The sequence below is a fragment of the Grus americana genome, chromosome 10 (genome assembly GCF_028858705.1).
Source record: "Grus americana isolate bGruAme1 chromosome 10, bGruAme1.mat, whole genome shotgun sequence".
NCBI lineage: Eukaryota > Metazoa > Chordata > Aves > Gruiformes > Gruidae > Grus > Grus americana.
In genome coordinates, this window is record NC_072861.1 from 5,636,576 (window position 1) to 5,656,583 (window position 20,008).

A 20,008-nucleotide genomic window follows, 5' to 3' on the forward strand; every position below is an offset into this window, starting at 1 on the left:
TTTGCAAGGAAATTTATACTGCTGCAGAAAACTTGGCTACAGGGCAACAGTGCCTACCAGTCTTGCAACTCAAAATCCCTTTCTGGCTCTTGGACAGGTTTTTGCAGATGTTTCTTGTGTGCTTAGACACTGCTTCTGCCCAGCAACTCAATAAGGGAATAGCAAGTATTCTTTTACCCGATGCTAAAGTACAGCCCTTCTAACAGGGGAGCTATGCTTATCACCAGTTCTGGGGTTTTTATGTAGAATGTTTGAGGAGAAAACAATCTCAACATAAACCCAAACAAATCCAATGAAGTAAGATCCTTTTTGTTTATACTTGTTAGTTGGAACCATGTCAGCAGTGAACAGCTCTCAAGTTTTTGTGGAGATTTTCATACCATGGTGCAGACTAGATTCTGCTACCCACAGCCCAGCTTGTACACCTCAAGTAAGGCTGTATATGTCAGAGTGTCTCCTCAAGAGGAAAGAGCCATTACTTCAGTGAGCATGGCCAGTGCTGGGCTTTTGCAACAGCGTGATACATTCCAACTCCACTCACAAACTCAGAATTGTTTGTCACAACATCAAGTAGCAGGAAGTTATTGTTATCTGCACTTTTACAGCTGACTTGACAAAATATGTTTAAGTTGACATGTATCAATGCCTTATGGGAAAGATATGCCCTATTATTGATGAAGTCAAGGATTGGCGTATGGGTCGCTGAATTGAAAAACATGGAAATGATGCACTATATATCTTTGTCTTCCTCACTTTTAAATGATGTATTCAAGATAGAGCAATGAGATTCTTCCATCTCACCTTCTTGGCAGGTGTTTGATACATTGGTTGCTTTATCATTTCATGTCCTAGCTATTGGTTTATAAAACTTGCAGTTGTTTGGCTTACTTTGTGCATAAACCACCTAGGAACGAATAGATGTGGGCCTATATCAATTTAGGGACTCCTTAAGTAAAGCCATTAAATGTGTTTCACTGACAAAACATGTAAAATATTATGATTACCTATTATGTTAAATTTTCTTCTGAGTTTGTTACGTACCCTGATATCCTGCAGAAGAATTAAAGCATCTGAAAGAAAAATTAATTCCCTCCTCTCCTTCGCTCTGAATTTGCAAAAATTGAAACCAACAGCTGTTCCAGGGCCAAAAAGAAGTAAAAAGCATGTAGCAGGTGGTACCATGTATATATGTCTAATTGCAATCTAACAATCTGCTAGCTAGTTACCAACTAGTGAGGAATTTGACCATGCTTCAGGCAAAGGAGGAGAGCAAAGAGGAGAGGAATGAGTGTAACTAGGAACAGTGAGTCATGATAGGTCATGACATCTGCAGATAGGCTGAAATAACTGCCTTCTGTAGAGCATTGAAGGGTGAGCACTGGTGGGAAGGAAGAGGGGAATGAATTGTGTGAGGTTCAGAAAAACGCTGGTGTAAGGACAAATGAGTCTGGAGTGGCTGTGAATAAATTCAGCCTGGAAGGATTGCAGCAGTGATTGGGACCTAGAACAGCTTTCTTCTGGGAGAAGTAGAGCTGAAATCTGACTTCCTTTTGTGATGCACCAGGATAAAATGATGATGGGGAACTGGATAATACAGTGTTTGCAATAGAGAGGGATCGTGCTCAGAGACTGAGGAGGCCTCTTCCAGCCCTGCATTCCTTGTCCTAAAATGGCATAATCTGTAGGCTTGCCTTGTATGAATAGTCTGGGCTTCAGAGAAAAACTCCAATACCAGCAGTAGTTGCTGGTAACAGGAGAGGGATCTCTAGATCAGTCATACACAGCCAAAGCCTTATCTTGACTTGGCTGCTACTTCTGCTTCAAACATCTGCAAAATGGATTTTAGAAAATGGACTTGCTACGCTGACACAAGCTGGTTTTGGAGATGGCAGAAACCTGATGGTTGCTTGACTTCTAGGAGTGGAGGAAAATGGAATTCTGGAGTAAAGTATAACCTACAGCAGGACAAAAGATAAACCAAACTGGAATAAGGCAATGCTATCTAATAAATGTTTTCATAATATTTTGAGATGCCATGTCCCAAGTCCACTAGATTAGTTTGCTTTGGACAATATTTTTATGGTGTTTCAGTTGCATAAAAATGGGGGTGAGAACGAGGACAAATGGATTTATATTCTGACTAGCACCAGTACAGATAGAGAAATAGAAGGGTGGCATGGGAATTGTCCTCTATAAAAGGATCAGTATTCAAAAGAAAGATCTAGTAAAAATGAAAAAGACATGACATCTGCTTTGGGAGCTCTGAAGAAGGAAATTGCTACTGTTCTTGACATTACAGATTTTAACTGAGAAGTTGATTCAAAAGAAACAAAAGCAATGTAGAAGAATACATGAGCAATTCCCTCATAAAAAAACTTAAATATTCAAGCACTGTAATTTTTTTTGTGCAGAGCTCAAGTGGCCCAGTGAAAAAGATGTTTGGGACAGATAGGAACATTAATGTTGGCAACTCTGGCCATGCGATTCTTTTCTCACTTGTGCGGTGAAAGTCTGGAGTCAGCAGGATTACACAGAGGTAAAGCCAGCATGACTGAGAGGAGGGAGCACCAGCCCACTCCCAGCTGTTCCTTCTCCAGGGTATGATGGTGATTTATTTTAATGCTGAGTTTTTCAGTACCCCCACCCCAAAGGTATAATTTGTTTGCATTTCCTGTGATCAAATCCATCTTCCATCTCATTGTCAGTCATTCACTGATAGCAATCTTCAGTTAATTCTTTCTCTTAATGCTATCTAACCATATAGATAAACCATAAAAGATTTCTTTGCCTGGAGGATGTGAAGTGCTGCTAACTGATTTATGAAAAGCTTTTCCAGAGTTTCACTGGGCAGCACACTGAAGACACTTAAAAAAAATATTTAAAATCAAAGCATTCAGTATAATAGCACAAACCCAAGAGCGCTCTTTTCCCTTGTTTGCCACTCTCTCCAGTGGGTGAAATGTGCTCCTGCTTAGTCCCAGTAAGATAATGTACCGCTAAAACCATCCTTGAAGGGCTTGTATCACTGTCATAACAGCTCCCTGATACCAGTGCAGTACTTTAAAAAGAAAAAGGGAAAAAAAGAAATCTGCAAACCTCTAATTACTTTTGAAAGGTTCCTTTAGAAAACTTATTGAAGCCCAGGGTTGCTAGGGTTATGTACAATTTCTGAGGGGCTTTGATTCAGATCTAACAGAAAGCAGAAGAGATTTGAAATCTTTTCTTAGAGGAGGGTAAATTGTTGATAGATGGAAGTGGGGCAGTTGTTAATGACTTTCAGCCTCCCTGAAACAGCTGATCCTGGAGGCAGCTCTGGGGAGATCTAATTGCAGCTTACCAGTTTCTGAAGGGGGCCTACAGGAAAGATGGAGAGGGACTGTTTATCAGGGAGTGTAGTGACAGGACAAGGGGTAATGGGTTTCAGCTGAAGGAGGGTCGATTTAGATTAGATGTTGGAAAGAAATTCTTTACTGTGAGAGTGGTGAGGCACTGGAACAGGTTGCCCAGAGAGGTTGCGGAGGCCCCCTCCCTGGAAGCGTTCAAGGCCAGGTTGGATGGGGCTTTGGGCAACGTGGTCTAGTGGAGGGTGTCCCTGCCTGTGGCAGGGGGGTTGGAACTAGATGATCTTTGAAGTCCCTTCCAATCCAAACCATTCTATGATCTTTGAATGGACAACGTGGGTGAAGTATTTGGGGGCTGAAGCTCCCCTGGCTTCACTGCCTCTTCAGCTGCTGTTGAATGATATCACTTCATTGCTTTAGGAAAGTTGCTGAGCAGTAAATTGTCAAGTATAAATTTCAATTACTTAAGATCACTTGTTCTTCCCAACTTCAGCTGATCACAGTAAATAGCAAATAAGAGCAAACAGCAGACAGAGTGGGGGTGCTGCTGCTATGTAGCTCAACACTAGGAATACCGGAAGTCAGGGTACTATGCTTTATTAGTGCGTGTGCCGTTTGCTGTTGAGTCCTGCTTAATTAAAAGCAGCAGGAACAAGTTGATGACTTTCTGATCCTGGCCATACTATCTGAGGAGTGTTGATGAGGCAGACACTGCTCTAGCATAGAAATGAAAAGCAATCTTCATCCTGGAGGCCAGGTGGGATTTTCTCTGTGAAAGTGGAAGAGCAGCTTTCAGATGTTTCTAGCCCCAGAGACACTTGGAGGGGCTGGCCCCTGCCCTGCCTGTGTTTGTGACTGATCATCTGCATATAAATGAATGAGGGATGGAACAAGACTGCTGCCCAGGAAGTTTCTTTTATCATTTATTCAGGTGGGAGGAATATACAGAACCTGCTGGATCACCTGGCTGGTTTCACACTCAGCTCTGAGGATGGTGCTGTGGATCATGAAGGAAGAGCTGTGCTTCTTACAGCTATGGCCTGGAAAAGGTATTACCTGATATCCCTTCTTTCTTCTCCGTGACCTGTCCATGCAGCTCCTTATAAGACTGCTGCTAGGAGAAGCATTTTGCAGAGCTTTCATTGTATTTGTTATTTTAATTGAGACAAATTAAGTGGCAAAAGATATTTATAAGTGGAAAACAGAGGAAAGCATTTTTTACTTTATGTGCACAGGTAGTGAAAAAAACAAGTGTCCCAACAGCTGAAGTATTATGTTTTGCCATGCTTTTGGGTAGTGTGAAGCCTCAAGTGAAACATATGCTACAAGTAAATGGCAGGCTGTTTTCTCTTAAGTGTTTGGGGTGGAGGTGGTTCCCAGCATACAAGTGCCATGTGTTCTGCATTGCCTGCTCCAGTGGGAGGCTGCTGGCCCTGAGGGATGAGGGAGGGAGGCTGAGGCTGGATTCAAACTTAGAGCTTGCCTAAGGGAATGAAAGAGGATAAGATAGCTAAACAATAAAGGGTTTAATTTTGTCCTCCCCACTTAAGCAAAACTCTTCACCATGTAACAATTTTTACAAAGTGCCAGAGAATCTGTTATGGTGAGCCTATTACTACTTTGCCCAGTGGGAATATGTGTGTGACAGCAATAACTTCAATTTCTTTTTCTTTATATAGTAATATCTGGCCATATGTTTAAACTCTTTGTGTTTGGGAGCAATAGTTAAAGTGTTTTTCTCATGTCTATGGATTCCCTGACTTGGAAGGAATTTTGTCAAAGAAAATGCTTGCCTTTCTCTCTTCCTGCTTGCTGCTCTGAGCCAGTGTTGTTCTCCAAGCACTTTTAATGTAGTTTGCTACACTACTTCTGGTTGTAAACCATTAATGGCAGATATCCAATGCAGGGGGTGGGGGTGCAATACACAAAATCCCCCAAAGCTGCTGCTTTATCCTAGGGTATAAATACAGTACTCTGACTTGTAATTTTCTTTTAAATTAAATTACAGACAATCAGTTTTGCCCTGATAACAAAACTTTCACTGTCTGTTTTCATCCCTTCTCTCTGTTCCCCAAGACCAAAATCAGCATCTCCACAAACTCCTGAGCCTTTTCCCAAAGATGCCTTGGCTCCTGGAATCAGGTTGTTCTTACTGGTATCAGTTTCATTAATGGATGGGTTTTTTTCCCCACCACTGATATTTCAAATTACTTCTGTTCTCCAAATTTTTTTTTGGGCATAAGGAGCTCTAAGATAAGGGAGGTAATCACAGATCATCTGTATGAAGCTTTGCAGGCCCTGTTTTTTAAATGGAAAGTAAAAATGTGAAAGACTTTATCATTTCAGAGAACACTTCTGCAGAAACACCACAACTTAGTAGACAGAAAACTCCATCTTAGTTGCTGAAATGCTGGATCCTTCTAAAATGAAACTTCAGAAAGAACTGTCCTTCTTCTGTATGCAGAGATGCTGAGGACAGTCTAGGGATGGAGAGTCTAGCTTTCAGCTTTGCTTCAAATGTTGTACTTCAGTGTACCAAAAGCAATGTCTGTTTCTTCGTTAGGTGCTGCTGATTAGTGATACCACTCTGAAATGTATTCCACTTAAAGGTGTAACTCTCATGGTTACATGTCCTACCCATCCAGATATTGAGGCCACTCCATCAGTATGCCACCTTCATATAGAAGAAATGTTCAACTAAATTTCACTACTTGGAGGATACTCTTCCATTATTCATGAGTTTTCTTTTTAATATTTAAGCTGCCAGGACTGGATGGCTGTCTTAACTTGCTGTAAAGAAGGAATATTTCCAAGTCAAATGTCAAGTCGAAGTCTAGGTGAAAGCTTATATAAACTACTAGTATATGATCTGGAGGGGAGGAAGTCAGCTGGAGGCCACTGTTCTTATGTGCTTTGCACGCCCTGCATATGCAACGTATGATCCCTCTACCTGGCAGCTCCCACAGCAGAATTCCTCACCTAGAACTGGAGCAGGGCTCCCTCCTACCTCCTGTTGCAGTGTCTGCCCAGGAATGCAGCTGGCCTGGGGCCAAGGAAGGAACACCCAGACAGTCTCCACACACAACTCCTTGGAGCTGTGTTATGGCCCTGGGCTCTCACAGCCCATTGCAGTATGACAGACTGTGGCCTGCAGGCAACTGTGTTTGTCAGGGCTGAACCTAGAAACTCTCCTTCAGTGACACCTCAGTCTTTGTAGCTGATGGCATGGGAAATACAGGGAAGTGATGTCTGCCAACACACCTGGTTTTAAAGTGTTAAACACTCTGAATCAAAATCTAGCTTGTTTTGACAAGGTGAGTTATCCTTTTTGAAATGCCCTTGGCTTGCTGCCTTGCTCATTCTTATGAGCTTTGTTTGTACTAGCAGGTTGCTGCTTCAACACAGCAATGTCATCTGGTGCACTTAAGCTTCATATGTACTGTACTTGTGGGACATGCTGTAACCAGCTAGGAAGCCCTGAGAACATGTATTTCAGGTGCATCAGAGAGCTAATCCTTCCTTTTTTCTGTGTGTAAGGCTGTTTCTGATCTGCACTCTGTGGAGAAGGACTCTTGCCTGTGTGTCTGGAGTGGGGGGAAGGTTACTAAGAACTGCTTATATAATAAAACCTGCCAGTAAGTGTTTTACAGTGCGTATATTAACCTCGCCATACTTCTAGAAATCAAAATCACTTTGCAGGTTTCTGCATGACTATGGCAGCATGACATGGTACAGTTGTAAAGGAAAATTTCAATGTTGATATTCGTGCAAGTCATGGGCCACAACATATGGTGTCTACCTTGACAGTTTTAGTCTTGTGTCTTGAATGAAGATGAGAAGCAGATAAATCCTAGGAGTTACTCTTCCAAAGAATAACTAATGACATTGTAATGCTTGCTTAAGGTGGTGGTAGTCGTAGTAGGTAATTATTCATTTGCTGACTCATAGAATCTTTTTTTGAGGAATAAAACAATGTATAAAATGGCAAAAAATTGGCACATAGATCCATAGCTTTTCTCAAATTTTACTTGTTGAGATGGATGTAAATGTATTTTATCAACAGCTGAAATATGCTCTTTCTGTGGACAAGCATAATGCTGTTACTGTGTACTAGGGAACTAAATCCTTTTTCTTCTCTCTTTCTCTCTCTCTTTCTAAGTTTGATAGAAGTGGTCCTTACTGAATTTTTGTGGGAACTTCTTTACTTTACAAAGCCTCATTTTAGTTTGAAAATAAAAATTGTGTTTATTTGTAAGCTTTCATATTTAAATTTCCTTAAAGCACAAAAAGAATACAGAGAATAGCTTTTCTCAGTATGTATGTTATTCATCTTACAGGTGTCAATATAACCTTTATATGCAACAAATTCATTTAGGATACATGAGAATTACCATGAAATTAGACTAAATTAAGCTTGAGACCAAAGCGCAGAACATGTTCTTATATCAAGGCTACCAGAACAAAGACAGTTGCATGAAGTGCTTTGATGTTTATGCTTCTGTTTCTGAGCAGGGAATTTGAAATGAACAATTCTTTGTAGAGAAGGAGCAGCTAAGAGCTTTTGGCTTGTCTAGTTTGGAGAAAAGGAGGCTGAGGGGTGGCCTCGTTGCTCTCTATGGCTTCCTGAGGAGGGGAAGTGGAGAGGGAGTTGCAGAGCTCTTCTCCCTGGTATCTAGTGAACGAGACATGTGGAAATGGTTCAAAGCTGCACCCCGGGGAAGTTTAGTCTGGGCATTAGGAGCATTTCTTTGCCGAGAGGGTGGTCAAACACTGGAACAGGCTTCCTAGAGAGGTGGTTGATGCCCCAAGCCTGTCGGTGTTTAAGAGGCATTTGGGCAATGCCCTTAATAACATGCTTTAACTTCTTGTTAGCCCTGAGTTTGTCAGGCAGTTGGACTAGGTGATGGTTGTAGATCCCTTCCAAATGAAATTGGTCTGTTCTATAAATTATAAGGTTGCCTTGCCTGATTGTATTTTCATTTTTACCCTGAGGAAATATAAGCTGTAACTCTCAAATTTCATTAACTGGAGTATATCCTGTTACAAGCCACGGCACAGTAATTCTACAAAGCCATGAGATGAATGGTGGTCATTACTGCTGTAACACAGCCCATCCCTATGAAAAAAGCTGATTGCTTTGGTGGACTTCTTTTTTCAGGAAATCCTTAGAAGCATTTACCTGGCCTGAAATCGGGTTAGATACATGTATTGTGTGAACCAACAACCCAAAGTTAAAGTCAGTGCAAGACAAGGAATCCAGGTTTCAGAAAAGAAAGCTCTTTTATCACATTTAGAGATGCTGATCACCTTGCAGTCACTTGAATCTACAGCATGCCAATGGAGTGGCATATAGGATTTCTGGAAACAGAAATCACGAAGTGTTCATGTCTCAAGGCCTAGCCTGGTGGGCTCAGACTGTTTGCCCAAATAAAAAGTCAATCTTCCACAACAGAAGAGTGGCCTGAAAGTATTTATCTGGGGCAGTTCTGGGTCTGGCTTCACAGTATCCCAAAGTTCTTCAAAGAAACCCTGAGTCTGCAATACCAAGTTGTAACTCCTGAGAAGTGTTGTGGGAATTTTTCAGCTTTCATCTTGTTCACGCCTGTAAAACCCATGTGAAACATCTACTAACAAGGCAGTTTATATACCAGTCCCTTGGATGTGTTCTCTCTGTGCAAGGTTTGCTCCCACCCATGTGTGCTTGTCCTCTAATGCTGTTCAGAAGAGTCAGATTTGGGGAGAAATCACTAGGCTTTCTTCCATTATCAGGATGAGACATATCTGCCATACCAGCTTTTAAACATCCTTTTCACAATGATATTTGTTTGACTTCAAATCACCATTTTTTCCTTTTCTTCCAGTTCTGCTTTGACAGAATACACCTAAGTAATTGAAAAAGTCAAAGAAGCTGTGAAGACTCTGTACAATCAGCTTTACTCTAAATCCTACTAGACAGAACAGGAAAAAAATTTCACACTGGCTTTCAGGGCTGCCAGTTCATGGCAGTGTTGCCTCAACGCTGCTTTTTAAGGTAAGCTGCTACATCCCAAGCCACTGTAACAGGGTGACGTATTTGTGCTCTCTAGTTGTAGCTATAAAACTATCACTGCTAGAAGAGCTATAGCATAACCCAGAATGCTTTGTGTCTTCTGAAAACACATCGTTGTCTTCTCCTCACTGTTCATCAGTGACTTTGTTCCAGGGTCTGACAGCCTGAATGTCTCTGCTACTGCCATGGCTTCAAGAATGTAGGTTAAGGGCACTTGCACAGTAATCTATGGAATATAAATCTTTGTTTAGAGGAAATTCAATTTCCATTCTTTGTGGCTGCACCTGCATAACCTGGCTGTGATCTTATGACTGGCCTGTCAGAGTGAGTGTATGTCCATAGCAACAAAACTGTGAAATCATCTTCCTGATCTTTTAACCATACTGATAATATTAATTCCCTGGGTGAAGATCAAACACTTTCCTGTCACTATTCAGAACGGTGGCCTCATGGATACAGGGGCACCAGCAGTCTCCTTTTGAGTCCCTCAGTCCTTTTCCCTTTTGAGCATTAATATTTAATCACAGAAAGTCACTGATGGGGCAGCAATTCGCCAAGCTTTGATGGAGAGTCACCCACTCCTTACTTCTAAGTTGGAGCAGTACAACAGAGCTCAGTCCCCCTTTTTTCAGAAGCAAGGAGAACAAGCAGAGTCATTCTGCCCATCACATTTGTCAGTTAAATAATCTCCCTCTCTTCTGCTTTCTTCCTTTCTCAAGCCAGTTCCAGCTTTTTTTTAGGATCCTTTCATCAGCTTTCCTAAACTGCCCAGGCTAATAGGGTGTCTGTTAAACCCAATGGTTTAACCAACTCAATGGATGGTGCTAGGAAATCCACCCTCCTCTGGTGTTGAATTTTATCCTGATTATCTGTGTGCAGAAGCTTGCTTTTCCAGGTAATTGGCTGAACTGAGCAGTGGAGCTCATTCTACTCCAAGCATGGGAAACATAGATAATGAATTACCTGTTGTGTGATCTATTTCATGATCCTGATAGCCTTTAAAATACTTTTCCAGTTCCTTTCTTTCCGACAGTGTTACAAGTCTGCTTGATGAGGCTATTGGCAGTCTTGAGTTCTTTCTATGTCACTGTTGTGAAAGATGCATCTGTTTTTCCATTAATGTCTGAAATGATCTTTGTATGTAACAGCTCTGTAGTCCATTGTACTGCTTATCAGTACCATGTTTGCCACAGCATTATAACTACAGCTGAACAGTGAGCAGGAAAAGATCCTATCAATCCAATTAAAAATGCTGTCATTTAAACAACGGAAAACTGTAATATTGCAAATGAGAGACTTGAACAACAAATACCCATTTGAATCTAGGAAATTCTGTAGATCCCAAGATAGTTGCAGCATTGTATTCTAGAAAAAAATGTTGAGGCTTTTTCTCAGCAATACTGGTACCTGTCAAGCTGAGTTTCAGTTTCTTATTGGTATTTTACAAGACTATTCAATGTTTCCAGGTCTCACAAGGAATATTTCATAAAGATTTTCCCATGATACATCATTTTTTACTTACACTGGACAAAGACAAGCCTGATAACCTGCTATATTGCATAAGCATATTGCTCCAGGTCATTGAATATTTGGTATTAAATTTTGGTTTGTTCTTCAGTAAAATCCATTAAGTTGCTATATTTGTATAATGCTTTCTATATGTCTGTCTTCTCTATAACCCCAAATCCTTCTATTTCTTTGTGTTTTACCTGGATTCAGGTGTCATAACTTATCTGACTGTTGTAAGAGGTATACAACTGACCTGCAGAAGAGAATATTCATGTCCAGAGTCTGCTTATCCTGTTGGTCTGAATTTCTACTGACTTTGTAGATACATCGGGAATACTGAAAAACCTATTCACCTTCCAAAGTCACCCTGTTCCCCAGGCTTTGTTGACTGTAGGCACTTAAATGGCACTTAAATCAGTGATGTTCATTTAAGTCAAAACTTTCAAATCTTTTCTGAGAAGGGCAATGATAAGCAAGAATTAATTTTATCATCCAGTGAAGTAACCTTCAGGTCTTCAGTCAATCCATTCAAAGTCAGTGATCTGCCTTTCTTTGTGACTAGCTCCTTTTTTTTATAGTAGAACTTGCTCCATGCCAGGAGTATGCTCTGTTAGTGATGGTTACAGAAACTAAACTTCCACAATAAAATAGTATATTGTTTTCTATACCTCCCAAGTAGAATAAAATCTAGGCAAAACACTTCTGATGGATGTTTAGAATTACTACCTGTTGGTAAGTGAAGTAGGTGTATTTTGAGGGAGGTGCTGGGTGTTTTTTGTCATTCAAGGTAAAATCAGTACTAAATAATCTCTCATACACTAGCAGCAATGTAATCAAACAAGCTGATTGGGTAGGAAATAAGGAATGAGGCTAATCAGAAATTTATATTATTTACTAGTGAATGCTTTATAGACAAAGTCTGACTTGTGTTTGAGAGAATGGAATGAAATGTTTCCTCTAGGATGCCATTTAAACTTTAAAGGTGATGAGCAGTTTCAGAAAGGACGTTAGTGATTACTGGTAGGTTGCTTGAACACAGAAAATGCAAGAAAGACTTGATTCCCCTTTTCATTAGAGCTATTATATCTTTTTCTCCCAGCTTTATACATATTCATGACTTCTAAGAAGGTTCCTTTATACAGCTGAGCATGGGAATTGCTGTTAGTGGAAGTTAGACTCTACCTTCATGTGTGACAGAGAAAACGGACTGGAACAGCTCATCTATTCCTGGGTGCCAAATTGTTGCAGGGGAAAATATTTCTATAACTGATTGAAATACTAGATTGGCTTTTCCATAAATAGTGTCTGAATCTTATTAACCTTGGACACCATGCTTTATCTGAAGTAAGTTTCATGCTGGAAGCTGGGTCTTGCATTATGGGGTCCCTGTGTGCAGACAAAATAATGAAAATGCTTTCAGATTTGAAATAGGCATGAAGTAGATACATGCAATTCCAGGCAGTATTTCCATTATAGACATGGAAAGGTAGTTAAAGCCGAATGCTGTTAGATCCCTGTATAGTCCTATATTTCAGACTGAGATTTTTTTTTGCTAACTTGAGTAGCAGTGGAATTAGGGACAGCATAACCTTCCTGGATTTTGCATGGCAAGTGTAAGCTGCTCATTACAGGACCATGTAACATGCTAGAAAGAAGGAATTATTTTGTTCGTACCTTTATTTCATACCTCTGTGGCACAAGGGACTTGAGATACTTAGCATCAAGTCCCAAAGTGCCTGAAGTGCCCTGCCCTTCCTGTGCTCTTGCTGCCAAGCAGCACTCAGGCATCTGTTCTTGCATTTGTTCATTTAAATGAGCATGAACATGTCTCAAAACTATGCAGAAATTTGCCTTTGCTGATGAGGTAAAATATAAGCTACTACATGACACAAAATAAGAGAAGAAAGATAAAGTTTTCAGATTAGATTTGCTGAACCTCTGACTACTTTGTATTGCTATACTAGCAATGCAAAGTGACTTGATTTAGGCCAGAAGTGGTAAGCAGACTCCTCAGATATCTGACCTTTGTCAAAATGACAGGAATGAATCAGTGCTATAAACTTGCTCATGATATAAATATCTAATAAAACAATAAAAAAATAAATTTAAGTGTGTCTTGGTTGAGGTTTTTTCAAGAAACTACAGCTGAATTGCTGCTGCTTTCTTTAGGAAAATGAAACTGAACAGGGTTAGTTATTCTCACAGAAGCCTGTGAAAATTTTGCATATATTATTTTAGGTGGTATAATGCACTAAGCGCTTTCTGTCGCTTTAAGAATGGCAAACTATGTGCTGTCTCATCCATGCCTGTCTTCCATACCTCCCCCTTTCACAGTAGGGCCAGAAGTTTTTCCTTTTTAACTTCCCACTTATCTTGGCACCTCCCCAGTGCACATCACCCAAAGGCTGTCAGCTCCTAAAGACCTCCTGCCTCTATCCACTGTAAACCCCTGACCCTAGAGAAAGGTTTCTCCTTGTACTTCCAGGCCCTTGAACCAGTCAGTGTCATTGAAGACCTGGAAAACAGTTCTGGATTTGTGTAATTATTCCAGGTACAGTTGTCTTTTACTGTAATAGCTGCACAGAACAGTTTGTACAGGACAAGGATGTTCTCCTCCCTTTACAGAAATGTGCTATGGTAGTTCATGCGTGTGTATCAACATCCCCATGCTCAGGAACTTGTAGAGCTACCACTCTTTACCAACAACCAGGATGTTGCTCTTTTTGCAGGAGAATGAAATAATTTGTAAACTAAACGCTGAATTAAAAACTTAAATCAGCTTAGTTAAACAAGAAGAGAAAGCTTTTGCAGCTAGGGATCTGGCAGGCTAGGTTTCAGATATGTTTTAGCTGGTACTGTAGCAAAGAAGCTAGGCCTGTAACAAAGGCCTACTATGTGTTAAGAAACTATTCATTATTACTTTGGGTAGAAGGCTAATGATTCTTAGAATGAGCACCTGCTACACATCATGATAAAAAGGAGGAGCTGCAAGAGACTTCAAGATCCTTATGTACACACTTTTCAGAAAGGGAGGACACTAATTGCCTCCAGGAGCATCCTTATCTTCCTAAGGCATCTAGCAAACAATTACCAACATGGAAGTATTGAGAAACTAGGGGAAAGGTAACTTGGGCCAGGGTCCCTACAACCACTGACCCATAAGCACCCTACCCAAATTATATGACCTACTCAAAAGACAGAGGTGGAGAAAGGAACTGAGCATGCATACTAGGCAAAGAAATATGAACCAATTATTGCAATGGGGAGTGTACCTCTTTGTAATCTTTGTGTATAAAGATGACAAGAGAACCAGCGTTAGGTGTGCCTGATTAGAGGAGCTATCCTCCTGACACCCAGCGCTGCAATAAAAGGAAATGCGTGCTGCTTAATGCTAAATTGGTGTTAAGGAGTTTTCTTTTATTCCCGAATTTCGGTGACAGTCCCCCCCGCCGTTCCGTAGCGCAGCGTGAGCCGCTCCGTAGAGCCGCGGCCGACAGGTGGTGCCCGGGCCCCGCTCCGGCACCAGCCCGCCCCCGCCGCCAGCCCCCAGGGCGATGGGGGTCGGCGGTCGGACATTTCCTGAGCCGGCTCGTTAAGCCCAGAGAAGTCAAAGCGGCAGGAAAGGGGTAAGATCAGTGCAGCACGAGGAGGAAAAATCCAGACTTCGTCCCGTGTTGCTCGGGTAGGAGATTTCCTTTTGTCACGGCTTGTCCAGCCCCTGGCCAGATCCCAGGGTTTCACCTGTTATTTGGTACAGGAGTTGTAATAAAGCCTTGCCACAAATTATATCCTTTCCGGTTTAAAAGCGCTTTATTGCAGACACATTTTTAATAGCAACAGGAAGCTTTGTTGGCAGCGTATTTTAATTATTCTCTGAATCGAGTCAAGGAAAGAGAAACTGTTTTGAACACAGGAAGTTAAACAGCTAATCGTACATTTGAGTGCCTATTTCCACGGGGGATGTACAAGTACTCAAGTGTTGCTGAACTCCCAGCACATCAGCAACCTGTTAAAGGGCTATAAAGTGCAGGCTTTACTAGCAAGGGGAAGGGGAGGATATGTAGCACCCTATGTTAGGCACCTGCTCTCTCTTTGCAGTCACCTGAGGGAGAGAGACAACCGAGATCAGGAGACTCTGAATCGCCCTCTGGAAAACTCTAGCTCTTTTCACTAACTGTAAAGCAAACCTAAAGAGACTAAATAGAAATTAAGTACCTAAAACAGGGTAGCTACTTTATTTCATCACTGCCTGATGCTAGCTGTGGTCTTACTATACCTGAGGCTAATTGCCATGCTTGCCATATCTAAACCACTTCTGTGAACTGTTAGTGGATGTAATAAGGTTCCCACTAAAAAAGCTCCATTTTCTTCTTTTTTCTTCATTTTAGAGTAAAATCTTTCTTTGGTATTAAAAGTAGAGGTGTATATATTAGACCAAAGCTTACTTACTCTTTGGAAGCTACGTGGCATGTAATGCATGATGTATAGTACTGTATTGACTGGTCTGAATGGATAACAGCTATGTGGCACGCATTCTGCTTCCCAAAGAGGAGCATCCCAGTGTCTCCAATAGCTCCTCTTATTGTGCTGCTGAAAGGTCTCATTAGCTGGGGAAAGTGCAAACCCTGTCTCAAAGCCTCTAATTTAGATGGGACATTATTTGAACCACACTCACAGCAAGTAAGTACATTTAAGTAAACTGCCAAAGCACTGACAGCTGAAATGTTACCAGGACATTTGGAGCGTCCTGAACCTTTCTACAAAGCACGGCAGAAAGAAGTTTCTCTCATTTGAATCACTAGAGGATTATTATGAAAGCAAAGCTTAAATGGTGTAAAACAAGCAGGAAAGGCAAGGCTTAGACCACGAACATGTGTGTTCCCAGCTAAACCTTTCAGCAGGTTCAAAATGTTCCCTGCTCCTGCAACCCACTTGATTTGTTTTCTCTGAGCACATCCAGTCTATTTCAAGCACTTGGTAAACATGAACTCTCTTTAGGGGAGAAAGGAAAGACAGAAAATTATTTGTCTACTATTGCTGTGTTACGGGCATACAGCTTCAACTGAGTATTTAGCCAACCTCTTTTGGCAGGCCTTCCTGGCTTTGCAGTTAAGATTCCTATTTGCAGCTTGCAGAATAATTACAGAGAGTTTGCAGTGGTCTGAGTTCTGCTGCATTGCAGAACTGTGCTGACAAAGTTCATGGATCCCACCTGGCTCTGTGCAGCGTCTGTTAAGCATCACGCATGCCTGTGGTTTTGACATAGTCCCTTTCAAGGTGGTTTGCCAAAGCATTTTCTGCCTTGTCTTTCTCCACGCTGCGTCTGCACTCCTGTTTCTGCTGTTGCTTAGTATCTGATAGGACACTGGGTCAGGGCTCGGTTGTCTCATGTTCTTTGTGGATAATGAGAAGAGGAGGGCGCACATCCAGATGCAGAAAAGCAGCAAAGTTATTTTCAAATGAGCTTGAAAAACCGCACTTCCTACTGCTCTACTGCTGGAAACCTGCCAGGATCTCGAGAAGAAAAGAAGCGAGACAAATCTGGTTTTGTCCTGGGTTTGTTAGTTAATCTCGAAACACCTCGGGACGCCCCTGTAAATAGTAAGCAAAAAAACCCCCTGGAAGCAGGGAAAGGACGAGGGGCTGCTTGCTGTACGGGTGGCTCTAGGGCAGCGTTTGGCCACGCTTGCGAGCGCGGGGCCGGGCGAGGGCAGCCCCGTCCCTCCGCGCCCGCAGGCGGGTGCCAAGCCCCGGGCAGCTGCTGCTCCGTGGGGGCGTAGCGCGTTAATCAGAAAGCGCTTTCCCGTGCAAGGCTTATTTTGCAAGGTCCCCCTCCCACTGCTCTAGACGTTCCCGGTGCTCAGCGCGGTGTCCCTCCTCCTCCTCTCTCCGCCTGGGAGCGCTGCGGGGACAAGGTGCGGGAGGCGCGGCCGCGGCCCGGCAGCTCCCCCCGCCCCGCTCTCCGCCGGCGACGCGGGTGGGAGGCGCCCGGCGCCGCTAGAAAAGAGCCGGCTCGGCGTGGGCTGCCTGCTTGCAGCTGCCGAGGGTGCTCGGGTCTGGTTATCAGCGAGCGAGAGCTGCTGGAAAGAACAAGTGGCTCCTTGTGCTTGACAAGGTACGTCCTCTGCTGAGGGTGACATACGGTGGGGTTTATCAGAGAGGGACGTTTTCCCTTGGTACTGTTTAATCTCTTTGGTGGTTTAGTTCTGTTCTTGTGGTGCAACCCATTGGACTTTGCTAAAGATAGTGTGCTGGGCAGAGGCTGTTTTGAACCTGTGGATTGACTGGGCTTGTGCTAGTCCTGCCCTGAATAGCGTCCTCCGTGCCTTGCTTGGCTGTAGTGTGTCTAAGAAGGTCATTCATGTACTTTTGTATCTGTGTGTGTCTGCAGGTGGATTCGTACCTCAAGCTTTTCCCCTGTGAGGACCTACTGCCCAGCTACAGTGATGTGGTTCTTGGAAAAGATCAGAGCATCACATGAAAATGGAAACCTGCCTAGCTCCTCCTTCCTGGGACTGCCACCTGGCCAAAATCTGCCTGAAAAAGCCCGACTGGGGGCTGCTGCTTTTCCTAATGTGCTCACCCCTGACAGAATCCCTGAATTCTGCATTCCCCCCAGGCTGACCAGCTCGGGTCCCCCTAAGGGCACTGGCTCCCACCAGGACTACCGTTCAGATGATGCAGATCTTAATTCTTCTGACTACAGCCCTAGCTCTTCTTTGCCACATCTCATTCAGGTGGAAAGTGCTGAAGAGATCCCAGTCCCGGAGGAAGAAAGCACCAACTCGGATCCACAGTCCCAAGCAGCGCTCTCCCTGCCTCACTTTCCCAGAGCCCCCACTTCCTATGGCTTCTGCACTTTGCTGGAAAGTCCCCACACCAGGAGAAAGGAGTCCATCTTCCATGGTGACCCACGTGGTGCTCTGCCCAGCCTGATGCTGTCTCGATCCAGAGCGAACACATTCAGTGGCAAAGGAAGCATGTCCAATCCCATTGCTATCAGCTTTGCTTCTGTGAGGCTGCCTCCCAAGCATCTCTCCCTGCACAGGCAAGGTGCCTGTGACAGCGATACTGCCTCTTCCAGCGATTCCTCTCCTTTCAGTTCTCCACTTCTTAGCAGGTCACCGCCTAGATCCTGCTCCCTAATCAAAACACAAAGTCAGGAGGGATTCCTGTGCCGAGCGCTGAAAGCCAAGAACAAATCTAGCATGGCCAGAAACAATTCTCTCTCTACAGAGGAAAGCAGCTCCACTGATAACAGCCCCAGTGCCATCAGGCGGGCCTCCGAGGGGCTGCTTGCCACGCAGCACTTTAGCATGTCCTGTTCACCCATCTTTCCGCTGGACCTGACCCGCAGCCAGGAAAGGCTAGTGGGAGAGAGCACAGTGGTAATGGACAAGGGAGGCATGTTGAGGCTATCAACTGAATACTGCTCAGAAAATGAAAGGCTGCGGGTCCGCCTGATCAGCGCAGAGGGTTTATATGATGACTCTGTAGAGCCCAAAAACATAAACTGCTGTATCACCTTCTCCCTGGTGCCAGGGAAAACACAGAAGCAGAGAAGCACTGTTATAAAGAGAAGCAGAAATCCCATTTTCAATGAGGACTTCTTTTTTGATGGCATTGCAGAAGAAGAGCTTTACAGCCTCTCTATAAGGATGAAAGCAATGAATAAAGGGTGCAGTATGAAACGGGATTACACCTTAGGAGAACGGGAGTTGTCTTTAATAACTATGTTGTCAGTATAATACATCAGACATTCAAACAGACTAATTCTGTTTTCTGAAAGTTTTCTACTAAATAAAGTTTTGGGTTGATTTTATTTTTTTTTTTAAAGAATTATTTAAAGTACGGTGTTGCTTGGTATTACTCTCATGCTGTGGTGCCTTATTCTGCTGCTTAACACATCAAACTGTGAGGTACCTGCTGTTAAAAGGTGGCCGTGGAGCAGATTTTCTCCCTGTAGCATAGGAGAGGAGGGTAGAAGGGCTAGTTTGCCTTTAGGATAGAGGATTAGGCAGTCACCAAATCAAAGTTGTTCTTGTTTATGGCTTTTGGCAGGTGGTAGTGTTGTTTTTTTCTCTGGTCCTTAAGCAGGTACACAGCATGTGCACAGACTAGGCACTAAACTCTGCTGTAGCTCCCTGGTACTATATTGGTACAGACAATTTACAAAAATGAACGTGTCTTGTGTTTGGGTAGGGGGGTGTATATATATATAGTGTGTGTGTGTTTGGTAATCAACTCTTCTCCTACAACAGGCGTGGATGATTTGGATTCCCAAAGCAGGTGTAAGCTTGTGTTGAGGATAACCAGATCAGCTTCTGCTGAGCGGCAAGTAACTAAAAGCCACTGCAGATGCAGCTTTCTTTCTCTCCACAAACCTACACTGTCAACACTGAACAGTGAGGTGGCTTCTGCCTGGAGTTGCTATGGAGGGAGTGGTTGCTGTAGCACAGTTAGCAGCTTCATTTACCCTTCCTTTCCATGGCTGATTTCACAGCTGTTAGGATGAAGTTGCTAGGTAGTTGTGTTTTGGTCAGGAATGTGCCCTGGAGCTACAGCTCTCAGCAATTCAGCTATCACATCCTTTCTGAGGCAGATAGGATAAGATATCAATATGGCAAGGGCAAAGGATAGTTTGAGATCTCTGGGTTGAATTCCTGCTTCAGCTAATGACTTGCTGCATACTTTGTTCAAGTCATTGTGATAAAACTAGGATAATCTTTCTCTGTCCTGTACCAGCAAATGGTGAGTGGCTGAGGCACTTGAACACCATGAGAAACACAAAGGTGTAGAGTTCCTGCATGCCTGAGGCTACCTCTCTTTCCCCCCCATCCCCACCTTTTTTTTTTTTTTAATAATTTTTTTTCTGCTGAGGTGGACTGGGGGATAGGTAAAACAAATAAACTCATATAAACTGCAGCTGTGCAAGAGGGAGGGAGCAGAACCTCTGTCTTGAAAGTCCAGGCCTGTTGCTGCCTCCCCTGATCAAGTTGCAGGCCTCATTATGTTAGAGGTAGGTAAGACTTAATGGGGGAGCAATCCACACAGGCGTGGAGCACAGAAAAGGAAGGTTTTCTTCTGTGTTCCCTGTGAGGCTGTAGAA

The 20,008-nt window shown here is 43.0% G+C and overlaps 1 protein-coding gene and 1 long non-coding RNA gene across 2 annotated transcripts in view; one reads left to right on the forward strand and one right to left on the reverse strand.

Annotated features, from left to right (window-relative positions):
* Positions 1–20,008, reverse strand: part of LOC129210822 (uncharacterized) — a 72,159-nt gene that overhangs the window by 13,682 nt on the left and 38,469 nt on the right. The window lies entirely within an intron of this gene.
* LOC129210821 (C2 calcium-dependent domain-containing protein 4C-like) lies at positions 16,848–18,721 on the forward strand. Its single transcript, XM_054837119.1, has 2 exons — positions 16,848–17,014; positions 17,291–18,721. Exon 2 carries the CDS (start codon positions 17,346–17,348, stop codon positions 18,645–18,647), a length of 1,302 nt encoding a protein of 433 aa, XP_054693094.1. The 5' UTR covers positions 16,848–17,014; positions 17,291–17,345; the 3' UTR covers positions 18,648–18,721.

What these genes read in the sequence shown, in the direction of transcription:
- LOC129210821 (XM_054837119.1), top strand. Translation starts at nt 17,346, where the DNA reads ATGTGGTTCTTGGAAAAGATCAGAGCATCACATGAAAATGGAAACCTG.